At 39.6% G+C, this 14,524-nt stretch overlaps 2 protein-coding genes across 4 annotated transcripts; one reads left to right on the top strand and one right to left on the bottom strand.

Moving 5' to 3' along the window:
* Positions 1–4,292: 4,292 nt before the first annotated feature.
* On the bottom strand, positions 4,293–9,191 carry LOC112068431 (tissue factor pathway inhibitor 2-like). 3 transcript variants are annotated; one of them, XM_024135592.2, is made up of 6 exons: positions 9,014–9,191; positions 8,447–8,617; positions 7,973–8,152; positions 6,420–6,593; positions 5,406–5,486; positions 4,293–5,259 (listed from the first exon to the last, which is right to left on the bottom strand). In XM_024135592.2, exons 1-6 carry the CDS (start codon positions 9,087–9,089, stop codon positions 5,099–5,101), a joined length of 843 nt encoding a protein of 280 aa, XP_023991360.1. In that variant the 5' UTR covers positions 9,090–9,191; the 3' UTR covers positions 4,293–5,098. The 3 variants fall into 3 exon arrangements, 2 of the variants coding, with proteins under 2 accessions (XP_023991360.1, XP_023991361.1); XR_002893564.2 differs by lacking the exon at positions 4,293–5,259 and adding an exon at positions 5,861–5,956 and having other exon boundaries at positions 5,399–5,486; positions 9,014–9,190; XM_024135593.2 differs by having other exon boundaries at positions 4,293–5,486; positions 9,014–9,188.
* Positions 9,192–11,757: 2,566 nt separating this feature from the next.
* On the top strand, positions 11,758–12,873 carry LOC112068438 (guanine nucleotide-binding protein G(T) subunit gamma-T1-like). Its single transcript, XM_024135598.2, has 3 exons — positions 11,758–11,820; positions 12,139–12,240; positions 12,405–12,873. The coding sequence occupies exons 2-3, from the start codon at positions 12,142–12,144 to the stop codon at positions 12,531–12,533; spliced, it is 228 nt and encodes a 75-aa protein (XP_023991366.1). The 5' UTR covers positions 11,758–11,820; positions 12,139–12,141; the 3' UTR covers positions 12,534–12,873.
* Positions 12,874–14,524: the final 1,651 nt, after the last annotated feature.

Here is a 14,524-nt window from a genome sequence, read left to right as displayed (position 1 = left end):
GTTAGGGTTAGGCATAAGGTTAGGGTTAGGCATAAGGTTAGGGTTAGGCATAAGGTTAGGGTTAGGCATAAGGTTAGGGTTAGGCATAAGGTTAGCAGTGTGGTTCAGCTGCTCACTGGTTTGCATGTTTTATTAGATATGAGGCAGCCACAGTGACCTTCACAAGCAAGGAAGAGATCTTTATCCAGCTTAAGCCCATCATGGCCATTGTTTGAGCCAGGTAGAGAGGAAATAGAACCAGTCAGGCACCTGTTTCACGAGGAGATGCTACATTTTAGGCTCTGGAGGTGAAAATAAAGGCACGTAATGGCGGCTGGTGGCAGATAATGTCACGGGCATCAATTGTCTGGATCCACAGAGAGGATCCCTCTGGTAAAATCTGGAGACTTCCTCCAACTCCTCCAATTAGTATATTTGGTAACAAATAAGTCTGTAGATTGTGTTGAATTGATAGGTCCTTGATTCTGGAATGGCTCAAAAATGGTGGATGCCCACACAGATTCAAACCTCCCTAATGTATTTATCAAAGTCACAATCTTAAGACCTGCAGGTCTACTCACAGTGGGGTAAGATGCTGTTACACACATCACATGTCACTGTCATATGAGAAATTAAACTTTCTTCCAATAACCTTTTTAAACAACCTGTAGAGCCACAGAATTCAATCCCATCAGCTGGAGAAGACCTTTATGGTCAAAATGTTGTCTGATTTATTGTGTGTAGGCAATACTGTGGGACACATTCTATTTACTGTAGACCCACTACAACTCAACTCCAGAAACTGTGGTGCTAGAAGCATATGCACTCAGTCACCCCTGGTGCCAGGCCAGCATTTCGTGACCATTCCTCTGAGCTGTGCTCCATTGGCAGAATAACGTTTTGTTTGATTTACGGAGGTAATCACAGAAGAAGGGTGGTTCCACGCCTCACATCTGCATACGCCTTGCCTTTTCAGAGGGTTCTAAGTTCAGCTCTCAGGAGGTGGAGCGCTCTACAGTAGCCTCCATCCACAAACCTAACAAAAATATTACTTTATTAAGACACACAAATACAATAGCGCCAATGTGTTTACCTGCCAAGTCTGCTGAGAACGGATGACATTTATTTTTTATATAAAGTTATTAACCTTTGGAGGCTGCCGCGTGGAGTGCACATATTGAAATCTTTCTTCACTTTACATTGTGAATGTGTTATAAAATACATCAGGTTAAGAAATGTGTGGCTGTGTGTCTGTATTCAGGGGATTTGTTTGAGTAATTTGTAATCTTCCAAACTTTGATTGAAAATGACTCTGGCACGCGTGCAGCATGCAGGCTACAGTGGTGGATCTACTTTATCTCCATTGAGAGTTATAGAATGTGTGCCATCAAGGAAGATTCTGTTTACAGACTGAAGGTGTATGCTACCGCCCATCACAAAATAAAGGAAGATTCTACCTACAGACTAAAGGTATATGCTTCAGCCCCAACATAAAACAAAGGTCTGTGAATAAACACAGATTATTTAAAATAAAATATTCACTATCAAACCCAGGATTCCGTGAATGCAGAGTTCACTGTTTAACTTTTTTCATAGGGATTCAGATGAAATTATAGCGCCTTTGATTACATCCTTTGAATATTCAAATCACATTCAAGCTCTTATTTTGTACATGTAGATCTTAAGATACCAAGCTTGATGGATGTGAATGCTAAACCCCCAGTTATACACTGAGTGTACAAAATATTATGAACACCTGCTATTTTCATGACATAGACAGACCAGGTGAATCCAGGTGAAAGCTATGATCCCCTATTGATGTCTCTTGTTAAATCCACTTCAATCCGTGTAGAAGAAGGAGAGAAGACAGGTTATTAAATAAAGATTTTTAAGACAATTGAGACGGATTATGTACGTGTGCCATTCAGAGGGTGAATGGGCGAGACAAAAGATTGAAGTGCCTTTGAACAGGGTATGGTAGCAGGTGCCAGGCGCACTGGTTTGTGTCAAGAACTGCAACACTGCTGGGTTTTTCATGCTCAACAGTTTCCCGTGTGAATCAAGAATGGTCTACCACCCAAAGGATATCCAGCCAACTTGACAGAACTGTGGGAAGAATTGGGGGTCGTATGCTTTAAAGCAATGCCCATTACAACGTCTACAGCAGAGCAGTGGTGTAGTGGAGGGTAAACGTAAGTAAACGTTTCCCCAGCTTAAAAAAAAAGAAATTGCTTGACAGTTTACCCACCTTTTGCAGAAAACGGCATTGAAAGTATAGGGAGCGTAACTTTTTAATCACAACTACTTTTTTCACCACTGCATCACTCCAGCAGAGGTACACAGTACAGTTGATCTGTGTTTCCGTAACATGGCCACGTGACAGAGAACGTAGGCGGCGAGACAGATCGACAGGGAGTGTCAGCCAGGCCTGCCTAGCCCAGCCTAGCCTCGGACCAGACCAGAGAGATCAATTCAGGCAGGGGTGAGAGAGAGAGACACTCCTCTTAATCCCACACTGGATCATGGACTCTGGGGAAAATGTGATGCCATGTGTTGGTACGGAAACAGCCAGGCTCCAGAGCACTCAGTCAGAAGATGTTTGGTTTAGTCAGCATCCCAAATAGCACCCTATTCCCTTTGTAGTGCCCTACTTTTAACCAGGGCTGATAGGGCTCTGGTCAAAAGTAGTGCGCTATATAGGGAATATGGTGCCATTTAAGACATACCCAGAGACTGACACCAAAAATTTCCAGCTGGTGGGCAAAGGTCAGAAAATGTACTTCTCTCATAGGAGGATTTAATTAGATTCTTTATTATATCAGTCACCTCAACATGACAAAACTTCTTGATTCCCTTTTGGTGGATAATTCAGAGGGATGTATGAGTGAAATGCATGATGAAGGGATGAAAGAAAGAAGAGGGGTGCTGCTGCTTACTCATTTACAGTTAATATGGGTGGAAGGTGGAAGTCTGTAAAACGTTGCCTTGGATCCCCACCCAGTGGCTGTTCAGGATCCAGCCCCTGCTGCCAAGCTATCAGGTCATGCTGAATGAAGGTCCTAACAGACCTAGGACCGGATCCATCCACAGATAGAGTAGTTAGAAGTAATAGACTCTGGTATAACTCTGTTAATAGACTATGTTAATTATGGATACTAATATACTAGGAACACAGTCTACATGGAGCTACTGGGCGGTTTACTTTCTCAAGCATATACTGCATGTGTCCCAAATGGCACCCTATTCCCTATATAGTGCACTACTTTTGACAAGAGTCCTATGGGTTTTGGTCAAAAGTAGTGCACTATACAGGGAATAGGGAATGGGATGCACTTCCTTTTTCTTTGCCAAGGGCAGCTGTAACGGGTGTAATTCTGCCACCAGGAGGCGCCTAAAGTTCTGTAACCTAAGTCCCCAAGTCATCCTCAAACTTGAGTAATCTTTTAGCTTCCAGCACTTTCAATTATATTRTTTATAGAACACATGATTAATTGGTATACATGCAATCACTTTTATGAAAAATACTAATGTTTTGTTATTTAAATGTATATAGAATGACAAGTAATATTATGGTAGCTGAAAATTGCCTTAGAACAACAGGCTAGGCTTATACAGTACGTAAGGTATAGAGCTAAAGGGTCTGACAACAACTGGACTGATTAAAACATGGATCTCATGGTTCTGTATATAAAAGTAATTTAATTAAAACAGTGAATTAATTACTAGTAAATTGCCCTACCTAATGTCCTGTGACTAGTACAGTGGCCTCAAGTACTCTTATGTCAGTCAAATCTCTCATAATCAGCACCATTCAAAATGAATAGGTTCCATTTCAGACGGTTTGTCTGTAATAGAAAATAAACCACCATGTCTATTACAGAGATGGACAGCTTTTAATGGCTTTTGCTGGAGATTTTATCTCACAACAAAGCGACAAAAAACAGGGATACATTTTCTATGTGATTAAATTTAACAAGCTTGTCTGAAATGCGTCTTAGTTTATTTGACAAAAGCAAGGAGTGCAAACTCCAAAGTATCAATTTGCATACAGAAACTCTATGGGAACATTTTAATTCCTTCTAAATCCTTTTTAATGCTTATTACGTTTCTGGTCCATGGTTTTCTATTGGATTTTCTGACCCTTTCAAGTTAGGGTTCATGTCAAAACAACGAAATAAATCTGAATTGTCATGTCATGTTATTGTATAATGGATGGGAATGTACCTGCAGGTGTGTCAGTATGTATCACATATTACATTGATGTTGTAACGGCTCTCGTTGGTGGAAGGAAGAGTTGACCAAAGCGCAGCGTGGAAAGTGTTCATGATTCCTTTTATTCAAAAAACACTTCAACAAAATAACGAAAGCGAAAACGAACAGTTCTGTCAGGCACAGACACTAAACAGAAAACAAGATCCCACAAAACCCAAAAAGAAAATGACAACTTATATATGATCCCCAATCAGAGACAACGATAGACAACTGCCTCTGATTGGGAACCACACTCGGCCAAAAACAAAGAAATAGAAAACATAGACTTTCCCACGAGTCACACCCTGACCTAACCAAACATAGAGAATAATAAGGATCTCTAAGGTCAGCGCGTGACAGATGTGTTGACTTTGTGACCACAGTCATAAACCCTGCCTATTTCTACAATTTCTCTTCTTAAAATGTGATATTAAACCTACCACTAACCACACTGCTAACCTTATGACTATCCCTAACCTTAAATTAAGACCAAAAAGGGCATTTTTGTTCTCATAAATTTGTATGATAATAGCCAATTTTGACCTTGTGGCTGTGCTATCACCTGGAAACCCAGATGAGAAGGGACAAGGTGATGATGCAAGCATATCTGACCAAAGAGGATCCAGAGGAAAATAAAGATGTAATTTTTAAAAATGTAACTAGGCAAGTCAGTTAAGAACAAATACAGAATAAGTATTGATACACATTCAGTTCTTATTCCTGCTTAATAACAAGACTATCCAGACAAAGTTAAATTATATMCAAAATATGCCATTGTGCGAAAACTTCATATAAAGCTAACCAAAGGTTTTTGTTGAAATATACTATGTTAAAAACACAAAATACTAAAAATACATTCATTATTTTGCTAACAAAAATGAAATGCTATATTGTATGATAGCTGCCATGGTAAATGTATTCTACAATACAYCGTCTTGAGAAAGGTACACAGCAAAAATACTGCTGGTGTAGGTTGATTCCCATTCGAGTGGTTGGATGCTATTTTCAACAGTGCATCACAGTTAACATCTATAGAAAAGGCAGTGCAAGTAGCTAGTTACTTCTGGTGCAGGAAAAAACATACAAATCAACATTTCAATGTCTGTTCATTTACAGTCAATCCATGTGTCTCTTTGAATAAAAATCACTGAATCAAATTGTTGACCATTTAATACCGTTATTAGACTTTATTCTAATGCGTTTTTTGGTGGTTGTTCTCTTCATGCCTGTTCTTCTGGGTTTCCATGGTTTCCCAGCTGGAACAAAGAAAATGACATATCGTCATATAGGTTATTATTCAGTTGTACAACTGACTATGTATCCCCCTTTCCCTTTCCCTTTCCCTTATTAAGTCACAGTAAGGTGCAAAACGTTCGGTTTGCCTGCTGGGGGGGGAGAGCCTCAGCTCGACTAAAACCATCTAAAACTATTGAAAACTGTGTGCAAATGAACCTAAACTACACATATTGTCAGTTATAGCATAATCATATATTATATTACACAAATATCCAATTAATGTGGCCAAAATTGAGAGATTGAGGTGTAACCCAGCTGTTTTGGGGCACTGTACTGCATTCAAAGCTGGCTGCGCTTGATCCCGTTAGAAATGGAAAAGTCATAAAGCATGTACCTTATAACCTGATCCACATACTGCACCACTACTACAACTCAGCTTCCTGGACGTGTGAGCAGTTCATCTATTCAGTATCCCCAGTCACATCATGACCTAAAACACAGCTACATGTAACTTCTACCTGTCTATAATCTGCCACATTTAAATTATTACTGAGATAGTAAAAATATACTCAGCGTGTTAGCTTTCGCTAACGAGAAGCCTTGTAGCCATTACTGCAATTATGGGGAACATGCAAATGGTTGCTGGGCTGACAAATGTAATAAGTCTGTTGTTCACTATTTTCAACAACACCACCTTCCTCCCTTACCTCCCAGATCTATCTTCAGATAAACAAAAAATAGAGAATACTGGGTGTGCGTGTACGTCTGTGGGTGGGTGAGTGTGTGCGTGCACGTCTGTGGGTGGGTGAGTGTGTGCGTGCACGTCTGTGGGTGGGTGAGTGTGTGCGTGCACGTCNTGTGGGTGGGTGAGTGTGTGCGTGCACGTCTGTGGGTGGGTGGGTGTGTGCGTGCACGTCTGTACATGCGTACGTGTGTCATGACCATTATTATACCTTTAGCACAGACGTCCATGCAGCTTTGTCTGGATATAAAGTTGTTGCTGCTTCCTCCACAACCTGAATAGATGAACTGCTCACACATCCTGGAGGCTGAGTTGTAGTAGTAGCGCGGTATAGATGCAGCACACCCTCCTTTATCCAGGGGATCCAGGCAGAGCACAGGAGTAGCTGTCAATCACACAAAACAACTATAAGAACTCTGAAAGAGAAGGCTACTCTTCAGCTAACATTATCTCGTTTTAAACCAAGAAGCTCATTGCTGGTGTCTTAATTACATTAGTAGATGTAAAATTGAGCGAGGGCACTGGATGGAATCATTTCGGAATAATGGAGTCTAAAGAAAGGACAATAAGTACTCTGTAAATGTAGTCTACTCTTCAGCTAGCATTGTCTAATTTTAGATCAAGAGGATCATCTCTGGCTTCTGAACATGAACAGATGCACAACTGAGAGAAGGCTGTATAGAGGGCCATTTGGAATCATTTCAGGGCAATTTTTGAGGAAAATTAAGGCACTCGCAAACTGTGAGACCCTTGAGTATCGTATTGACAGAGCAGGCTGTTAGAGTCAGGGTTGGTATTTTTGTACTRCTGTTCCTTCTATCTTGTTGAATTTCCTGATTACTTACAGATGTATGATCTTAATTTGAGCCAGCAGGAAAAAAATCCTACCGCAACAGGAAATGTGAATTATGGTGTAGATTATAATTCAAGATGCAATATGTAACTTTTTGGGCGACCCAACTAAATTCACATAGAAATGTTAGTTATAAATCTGTCATTCTCATTGAAAGCAAGTCTAAGAACCGGTAGATCTGTTTTATGCACGCTAATTATATGCTTCTTAAGTTAMATTTTTGCTTATTTTACTTTCGGTTTTGTGCCCCAGCTTCAAACAGCTGAAAATACAACATTTTTGGTTATGGAAAATATATTTCGCAGTGGTTTAGATAGTACAATGATTCTCTACACTATAATTTCTTATTTTGTCACATATCCTGAAATTAGGCAATCTATCTGAATTTTAGCAGCCAGGAAATGGTGGAGCGATTTCTGCATAGTGCACCTTTAATGAAAATGTTTGTAGGGGTTGATACATTTCGTAAGGGAAAATCAAGTCTAAAATTTTAAAGTGGGAATTACAAACTTCAGAAGCCTTTTTAAACGTCAAATACACTACAAGTTTAAAATGTCCTGGATGTGGGTGTTTACAATCAAATTGCCTGGCCGATTTCATGAAAGAGGTTCCTCTAATCTTGTTTCTACATACTTCTTCATGTAATTCTTGTGAGCAAAGTTAAATATGTTTCCGCAAAATTAATACAAAGTTAACAACACAACAGAGTGAGCACAGTAGAACACAGTAGAATATGGGTCTAACTAGCATTGTTCACATGGAATGAGCCTATGTGCTCAACACTGATGTGTTTACGTGGAATGAGCCTATGTGCTCAACACTGATGTGTTTACGTGGAAATGTTTTCTCTATTGTGCAGTACAGCTGATAGAAAACAGCCTGACTGTTGACTTTGACCATTCTCCACATACTTTTGTGTGGTCTACAGTACTCCATGCAAGACATCTGGTTCTGGAAGCGGTTCTCGTTGCCCTGACAGCCGCCGTAGACAAACTGCTCACACTGCATGGTGGTCATGTTGAAGAAGTAGCGCCAGTGCATGGCACGGCAGGGACCCTCCTCCTTCTGGAACCTGCAGATCTGGGGGATCTCTGGTGGGTGGAGGATGTGCAAAGACACACATTCTTATAAGAACTATTGAAAAATGAAACGTGTCACGGTGTATTGCCATTTACCCTAAATAAATTGATGTGTCCATTTCAAATCTTTAGTGCTTTAATAGGCCAGATTTCCACAAACATCATGATTTCAATGGTTACAATAGTTTTGATGGCATATCAAATAAATAAATACATTATTTAAAACAGCAAACTTTTTAATGCAAAGGAAAATGACTGCAATTGCTAAACAAATACAGTCTTTCATTAAAATGCAAATAAACTTACTTGGTATCCTAAAACATGCTTTCTTACATTCCATAAAACTCATGAAGTTGTTGCCATTCCCTTGGCAGCCTCCATAGCTGAACACCTCACATTGTTGAGTGATAGTATTGTAGTAGTAACGCTGGCTATCTCCTCTGCAAGGCCCCTCGTCTACTTGAAGAAGACACACCTCTGGAATGAGAAGAAACACACAACATCAACACTATTGCTGGCTATGTAATTAGGGTCTCTATTCAATCTGTATCGCTGAAGCGTTACAGATAACACGCTTGACATGTAAAGTTAAATTCCTGTTAAACCGGCAGCGTTTACCATAATGAGGGAACGTTGCCTTTAACTGTCAATCAAACTGTACCGCTGAAATTCCACGATACGGTTTGAATTATGCCCCCTAGGTAAAGACATCTCTGCTGAAGTACAGATTCATGTCAACAACAACTTTATCACTACTAGAAAGGCTTGAGCCAACGCCCATTATATTGATTATCATGGGGTTGAACGGTATTTTGGTGCTTAACTCTCATAACGAATAAAATCAACAGTCACGGTAATCAAATGTTTCTTTACCTTGTTTCGGTGACAACGCAAAAACGTAACAAAGGGAGCATGAAAGGATCAGAAAAATCAATAAACTGAACTCCATTGTTGTAGATCGGCTCTAAATTCAACTATCCTTCTAATTTTACGCACGAGATGTGCAGCCATTTATACTATTGTAAAGATTTTCCCAAGGGGCCGGAGGGGCGGGCTATAGCTGATGACTCATTTGTCATTTTCATAAAAATTCGTAGTAGATCTTAAAACGACTGATTAATGTGATGATTTGAATCATAGACAATGTCACATTTATAGACAGCTAAAATATTTATGCAAGACGCCCATCTTGGGTAATAGCTATGGTCTAATCATTGCTGTGGAAATACACCAGAATAGATGTAGGCTAGTCTGGGAACGGAACTACTATGGTAGTGATAATTAATAAATCATCGGTATCATGAAAATAATGATTTGTTAACAGGTTTATGACCATATGTGTCATGTTGTGGACTGCTGTCTTCAGAGTAGTTCAATTACATGATAATGTAGATTATTGTTGTTTCTTACATTTTTTAAGTAGTTTCTCTATATATATTCCAAAATCCCGCATTCTCCACATAAGAGATGTGTTTCCAACATATTTTTACTTGTTTTTTACTTGTTGAGGATAAAAGGCTGTGCGTGATTACGAAGTGCGCATAAACATAACTTTTGCGGTTAAATTCACGTATCGGATAAAAATGACAATTTAAATGTGTTTCCATTACATTTTCAACTCTACTGATGGTTTTGTCACAATTTTTGGGGGAGTTACATAGAGAATATGCCCACTCTGGTATAAGCACGTGCGCTCTAGCCAACAACTCGCAACTACAGTGACAGTATAGCCTGTTACTACATTATGAGATTGTTATGGACAAAATAGCGAGATTATTTTTATTTGTCAAACAGCAAAGCATCGATCATCATGTCACCAGAATAACGTCCTCGATATTTTTTGGAAATRRGCATTAAACTCATCACCATGCACTTTTACCACCCTGTGAAATTCATAATATATTTAATCTGTAGCCAATAAACGACATGCTTTCCCGCGTTGTAGTGGGAGGGACCACACAACATGTCATCACATGACTCCAAGTTTATTTCTATATGATGGTTATTATATCAATATTTGTGCATAAAAGCGTTTCCACCGCAATTTCTTACATAATACATTTTACTGACACAAAAAGATCCCAATTTTTGTAGCATATTTTGTGCACATTTATAAAGTTTACCGACAAATTGACTCTTTCCATCAGGCCTGTCATGATATTTTTTATCCGACAGGTACTTTACTCACACACAAAGTTTGCATTTGAAACCTAGTTGTTGTAGAGCACCAAACATGTTTCCAATTCATTTGCAGTGGAGATTCTTTTCGTTTCAAACTGGTCACCCTGTTTTGTTCTGTGCCTGAATCCAACACATACAGGCAGCACAATTCAAATGTAGGCTAGACTCAGTGCTTGACCTGTATTTGATTGAATATTGAATAGGAGCCTTGGTCTAAGAAAAGAAAGGCTTATTTCTCAATCTCAATACATTTCAATTACATAGGTGGAAAGCTAGTAGAGGACAGCAACAAGAGGGGGAAATTATTTCATAACATGAACCCCTGACTGTCCTCTTAATTAAACCTTGATTCCATCTCTCTCAGTATATTGTAGAGGAGGCTGTCATCCATTCCACAGAAATTACCTTCTCCACCCCATTCTCAACATGGGACAATACTCTTTCTCCCTTGACAGGAGGCTGTCATCCATTCCATAGAAATGACCTTCTCCACCCCATNTCCACCCCATTCTCAACATGGGACAATACTCTTTCTCCCTTGACAGGAGGCTGTCATCCATTCCATAGAAATGACCTTCTCCACCCCATTCTCAAAATGGGACAATACTCTTTCTCCCTTGACAGGATAATGTCTGACCAGTGACCACTATACTCCCACACACTTTTTCTCTCTGCACCTTTTCTCTGCACTGACATGAAACCTTTCTACATCTGAAAGGCACAGAACATGTCGGCTAATAGATACATAGGAACCCATCTCATGGATGCACCAGTTGCAGTATCGTTCCTACATCTACACTCTACACTGAAAAGACGTTATCTTGCTTCGTCCCAAAGCCATAGAAAATGTGACTTATAGTTACTTAGACAATACTAGCCTACACAGCTCATGGATGCAGCTATTGCAGTACCTCTATGATCTCAGTTCAAGCTCATCAATCCTTTATATCTSCTGGAGAACTGCTATAGTTGTCATATTCATAAATCAAATCAAATCTTATTTGTCACATGCTTCGTAAACAACAGGTTTAGACTAACAGTGAAATGCTTACTTTCAGGTCCTTTTCCAACAATGCAGATGGTCCTAATGATGATGTATCCTTCAACATGACAGGTTGAAGGTAAATACAGATTAGCCTTCTTATCATGCTAACATGAACTGCTAACATGTCATTCCCCTTGACCCATATCTGCATTGGAACAGTGAAGAGAACCACAGGCAAAATATTGTACGTATCAACGTATTATTCATATTCTTCCACTCTCAATGCCATTTTTAGACGTCTCAACAACACAACTTCCAACGTAACACCTGTACTTTGGAGAGTGGCCCTTTGCCCTCTGCTATGATTCTACAGTGTTGGAATAAAGGGCCTCGTTTTAATCAGATTAAGAGATTAGGATGTTTATGCAGATTACTTTATAACCTGGATTGAGGGAGAGGAGAGGGATTTCTCTAGCAGTTTTCAGGGGTGGAAGACTGGTCCTTGAAAGACGCGGTAAGTCCTTTTGTTCCTTGTCTTTTATGAATTAATATATATTTGATGAATTAATATTATTAAATTCATTAATCTAGCAATCATAGGGAAGGGATCATCTGAGTGTAGGATTGGGGACTATTTAAAAAATATAATATACCAATGAATATTCACAACCCCAATCAACAAAACAATTAATGAAGTACCACCTAATGTATGCAATTATGTTTATCAAGCTTCTACGAGGCACATTTTAAAATTGTTTTTGTGAGTGTGGCTCTACTTTAAGAATAATGTTTACCTTCCCTTCGGCAACAATGTATTTATTTTCTTTGACAGACAATGCCGGGGGTGATAAATATGGACGAGTTGACAGACGTGGATAAGGCTAAAATGGAAAGAGACCAAAAGAAGATTGAAGTCAAGCTTGAGAGATGGCTGGTAAATTCGACCAGCTTACTTTAATTGATCATTTTTCCAATTGTAAAAGTAATATCTATGTAGAAACAATAAGAGATCTGGATTGGTCATCAAATGAGACTGTAATGGCATTCTTGATATTAAAGTTGTGTGTGTTACCGGTAGACTATTCTTTTGTACGACAGACGTCTAAGTGCTGTACTGAGTTTATGGAGGCCGTTCAGGCCGGTGTAGAAGATGACACCCTGGTCAAAGGTATTGCAGAGGACAAGAACCCATTCAAGGAGTTGAAAGGTGGATGTGTCGTCTGCTGAAGAGGACAGGAAGAACAGATTAGACCCTCTCTAGTGCCCAAGGACATCCCCCTACCCAGGAAACATTGTTGGATCACCATTACCCAACCAAGAAGAAACAAAAAACAAAAAAAACAAATGTACATTTCTGAATATATATATAAACCTCATGAACCCATGTAAATGAATCTCCCTGAATTGATGCAGTAAATAAGAGTAGTTTTTGGCAATGATTGTCAGAGCTTTGTTGGATGGTTTATTTGTCAGTAAAGTGCTTGTCTCCCACGTCTCTGAGTGTGCACCATCTGTTTCGTTATTAGATGAAACCACAGTCATTAAATGAGCTTGTTTACAACTACAAGTCACCCGGGCTGTTTTCTAAGATTAAATAGCTGTTGAGCTCATATATTGTAACTGATATACAGTAACAGTCAAAAGTTTGGACACACCTACTCATTACAGGGTTTCTCTTTATTTTGACTATTTTCTACATTGTAGAATAACAGTGACGAAATTAAAACTATGAAATAACACATATGGAATCATTTAGTAACCAAGAAAGTGTTAAACAAATCAAAATATATTTTAGATTCTTCAAAGTAGCCACCCCTGGCCTTGATGACAGCTTTGCACACGCTTGGCATTCTCTCAACCAGCTTCAACTGGAATGCTTTTCCAACAGTCTTGAAGGAGTTCCCACAAATGCTGAGCACTTGTTGGCTGCTTTTCCTTCACTCTGCGGTMCAACTCATCCCAAACCATCTCAATTGGGTTGAGGTTGGGTGATTGTGGAGGCCAGGTCATCTGATGCAGCACTCCATCACTCTCCTTCTTGGTCAAATAATCCTTACACAGCCTGGAGGTGTGTTGGGTCATTGTCCTGTTGAAAAACAAATGATGGCCCCACTAAGCGCAAACCAGATGGGATGGAGTATCGCTGCAGAATGCTGTGGTAGCCATGTTGGTTAAGTGTGCCTTGAATTCTAAATAAATCTCAGACAGTGTCACCAGTAAAGCACCCCTACATCATCACACCTCCTCCTCCATGCTTCACGGTGGGAACCACACATGCAGAGATCATCCGCTCACCTACTCGGTGTCTCACAAAGACACGGTGGTTGGAACCAAAAATCTCAAATTTGGACTCATCAGACCAAAGGACAGATTTCCACCAATCTAATGTCCATTGCTTGTGTTTCTTGGCCCAAGCAAGTCTCTTCTTATTATTGGTGTCCTTTAGTAGTGGTTCCTTTGCAGCAATTCGTCCATGAAGGCCTGATTCACACAGTCTCCTCTGAACAGTTAGTGTTGAGATGTGTCTGTTACTTGAACTCTGTGAAGCATTTATTTGGGCTGCAATTTCTGAGGCTGGTAACTCTAATGAACTTATCCTCTGCAGAAGAGGTAGCTCTGGGTCTTCCTTTCCTGTGGCGGTCCTCATGAGAGCCAGTTTCATCATAGCGCTTGATGGTTTTTGCAACTGCACTTGAAGAAACTTTCAAAGTTCTTGAAATATTACGGATTTACTGAGCTGTATGTCATAAAGTAATGATGGACTGTTGTTTCTCTTTCCTTATTTGAGCTGTTCTTGCCAGAATATGGACTTGGTCTTTTACCAAATAGGGCTATCTTCTGTGTACCAACCCTACGTTGTCACAACACAACTGATTGTTTCAAACGCATTAAGGAAAGAAATTCCACAAAAATGCATTCCAGGTGACTACCTCATGAAGCTGGTTGAGAGAATTCCAAGAGTGTACAAAGTTGTCATCAAGGCAAAGGGTGGCTACTTTGAATAATCTGTTTTGGTTACTACATGATTCCATATGTGTTATTTCATAGTTGTAATGTCTTCACTATTATTCTACAATGTAGAACATAGTCAAAATAAAGAAAAACCCTGTAATGAGTAGGTGTGTCCAAACTTTTCACTGGTACTGTATGTTGTAAAGGGATAGGCTAATATGAATTATTGAATGATGGTACTGAGACAGACAGCTTGTAGCACAGAT

Source organism: Salvelinus sp. IW2-2015, unplaced genomic scaffold, assembly GCF_002910315.2.
Source record: "Salvelinus sp. IW2-2015 unplaced genomic scaffold, ASM291031v2 Un_scaffold515, whole genome shotgun sequence".
Taxonomy (NCBI): Eukaryota; Metazoa; Chordata; class Actinopteri; order Salmoniformes; family Salmonidae; genus Salvelinus; species Salvelinus sp. IW2-2015.
This window is presented reverse-complemented; position numbering and strand designations above follow the sequence as displayed.

Excerpts from the sequence above, each read along its gene's own strand:
- LOC112068438 (XM_024135598.2), top strand. The coding sequence starts at position 12,142 with ATGCCGGGGGTGATAAATATGGACGAGTTGACAGACGTGGATAAGGCT. Across the intron at positions 12,241-12,404 it reads TCAAGCTTGAGAGATGGCTG|ACGTCTAAGTGCTGTACTGA; the intron begins GTAAATTCGACC and ends TTTGTACGACAG.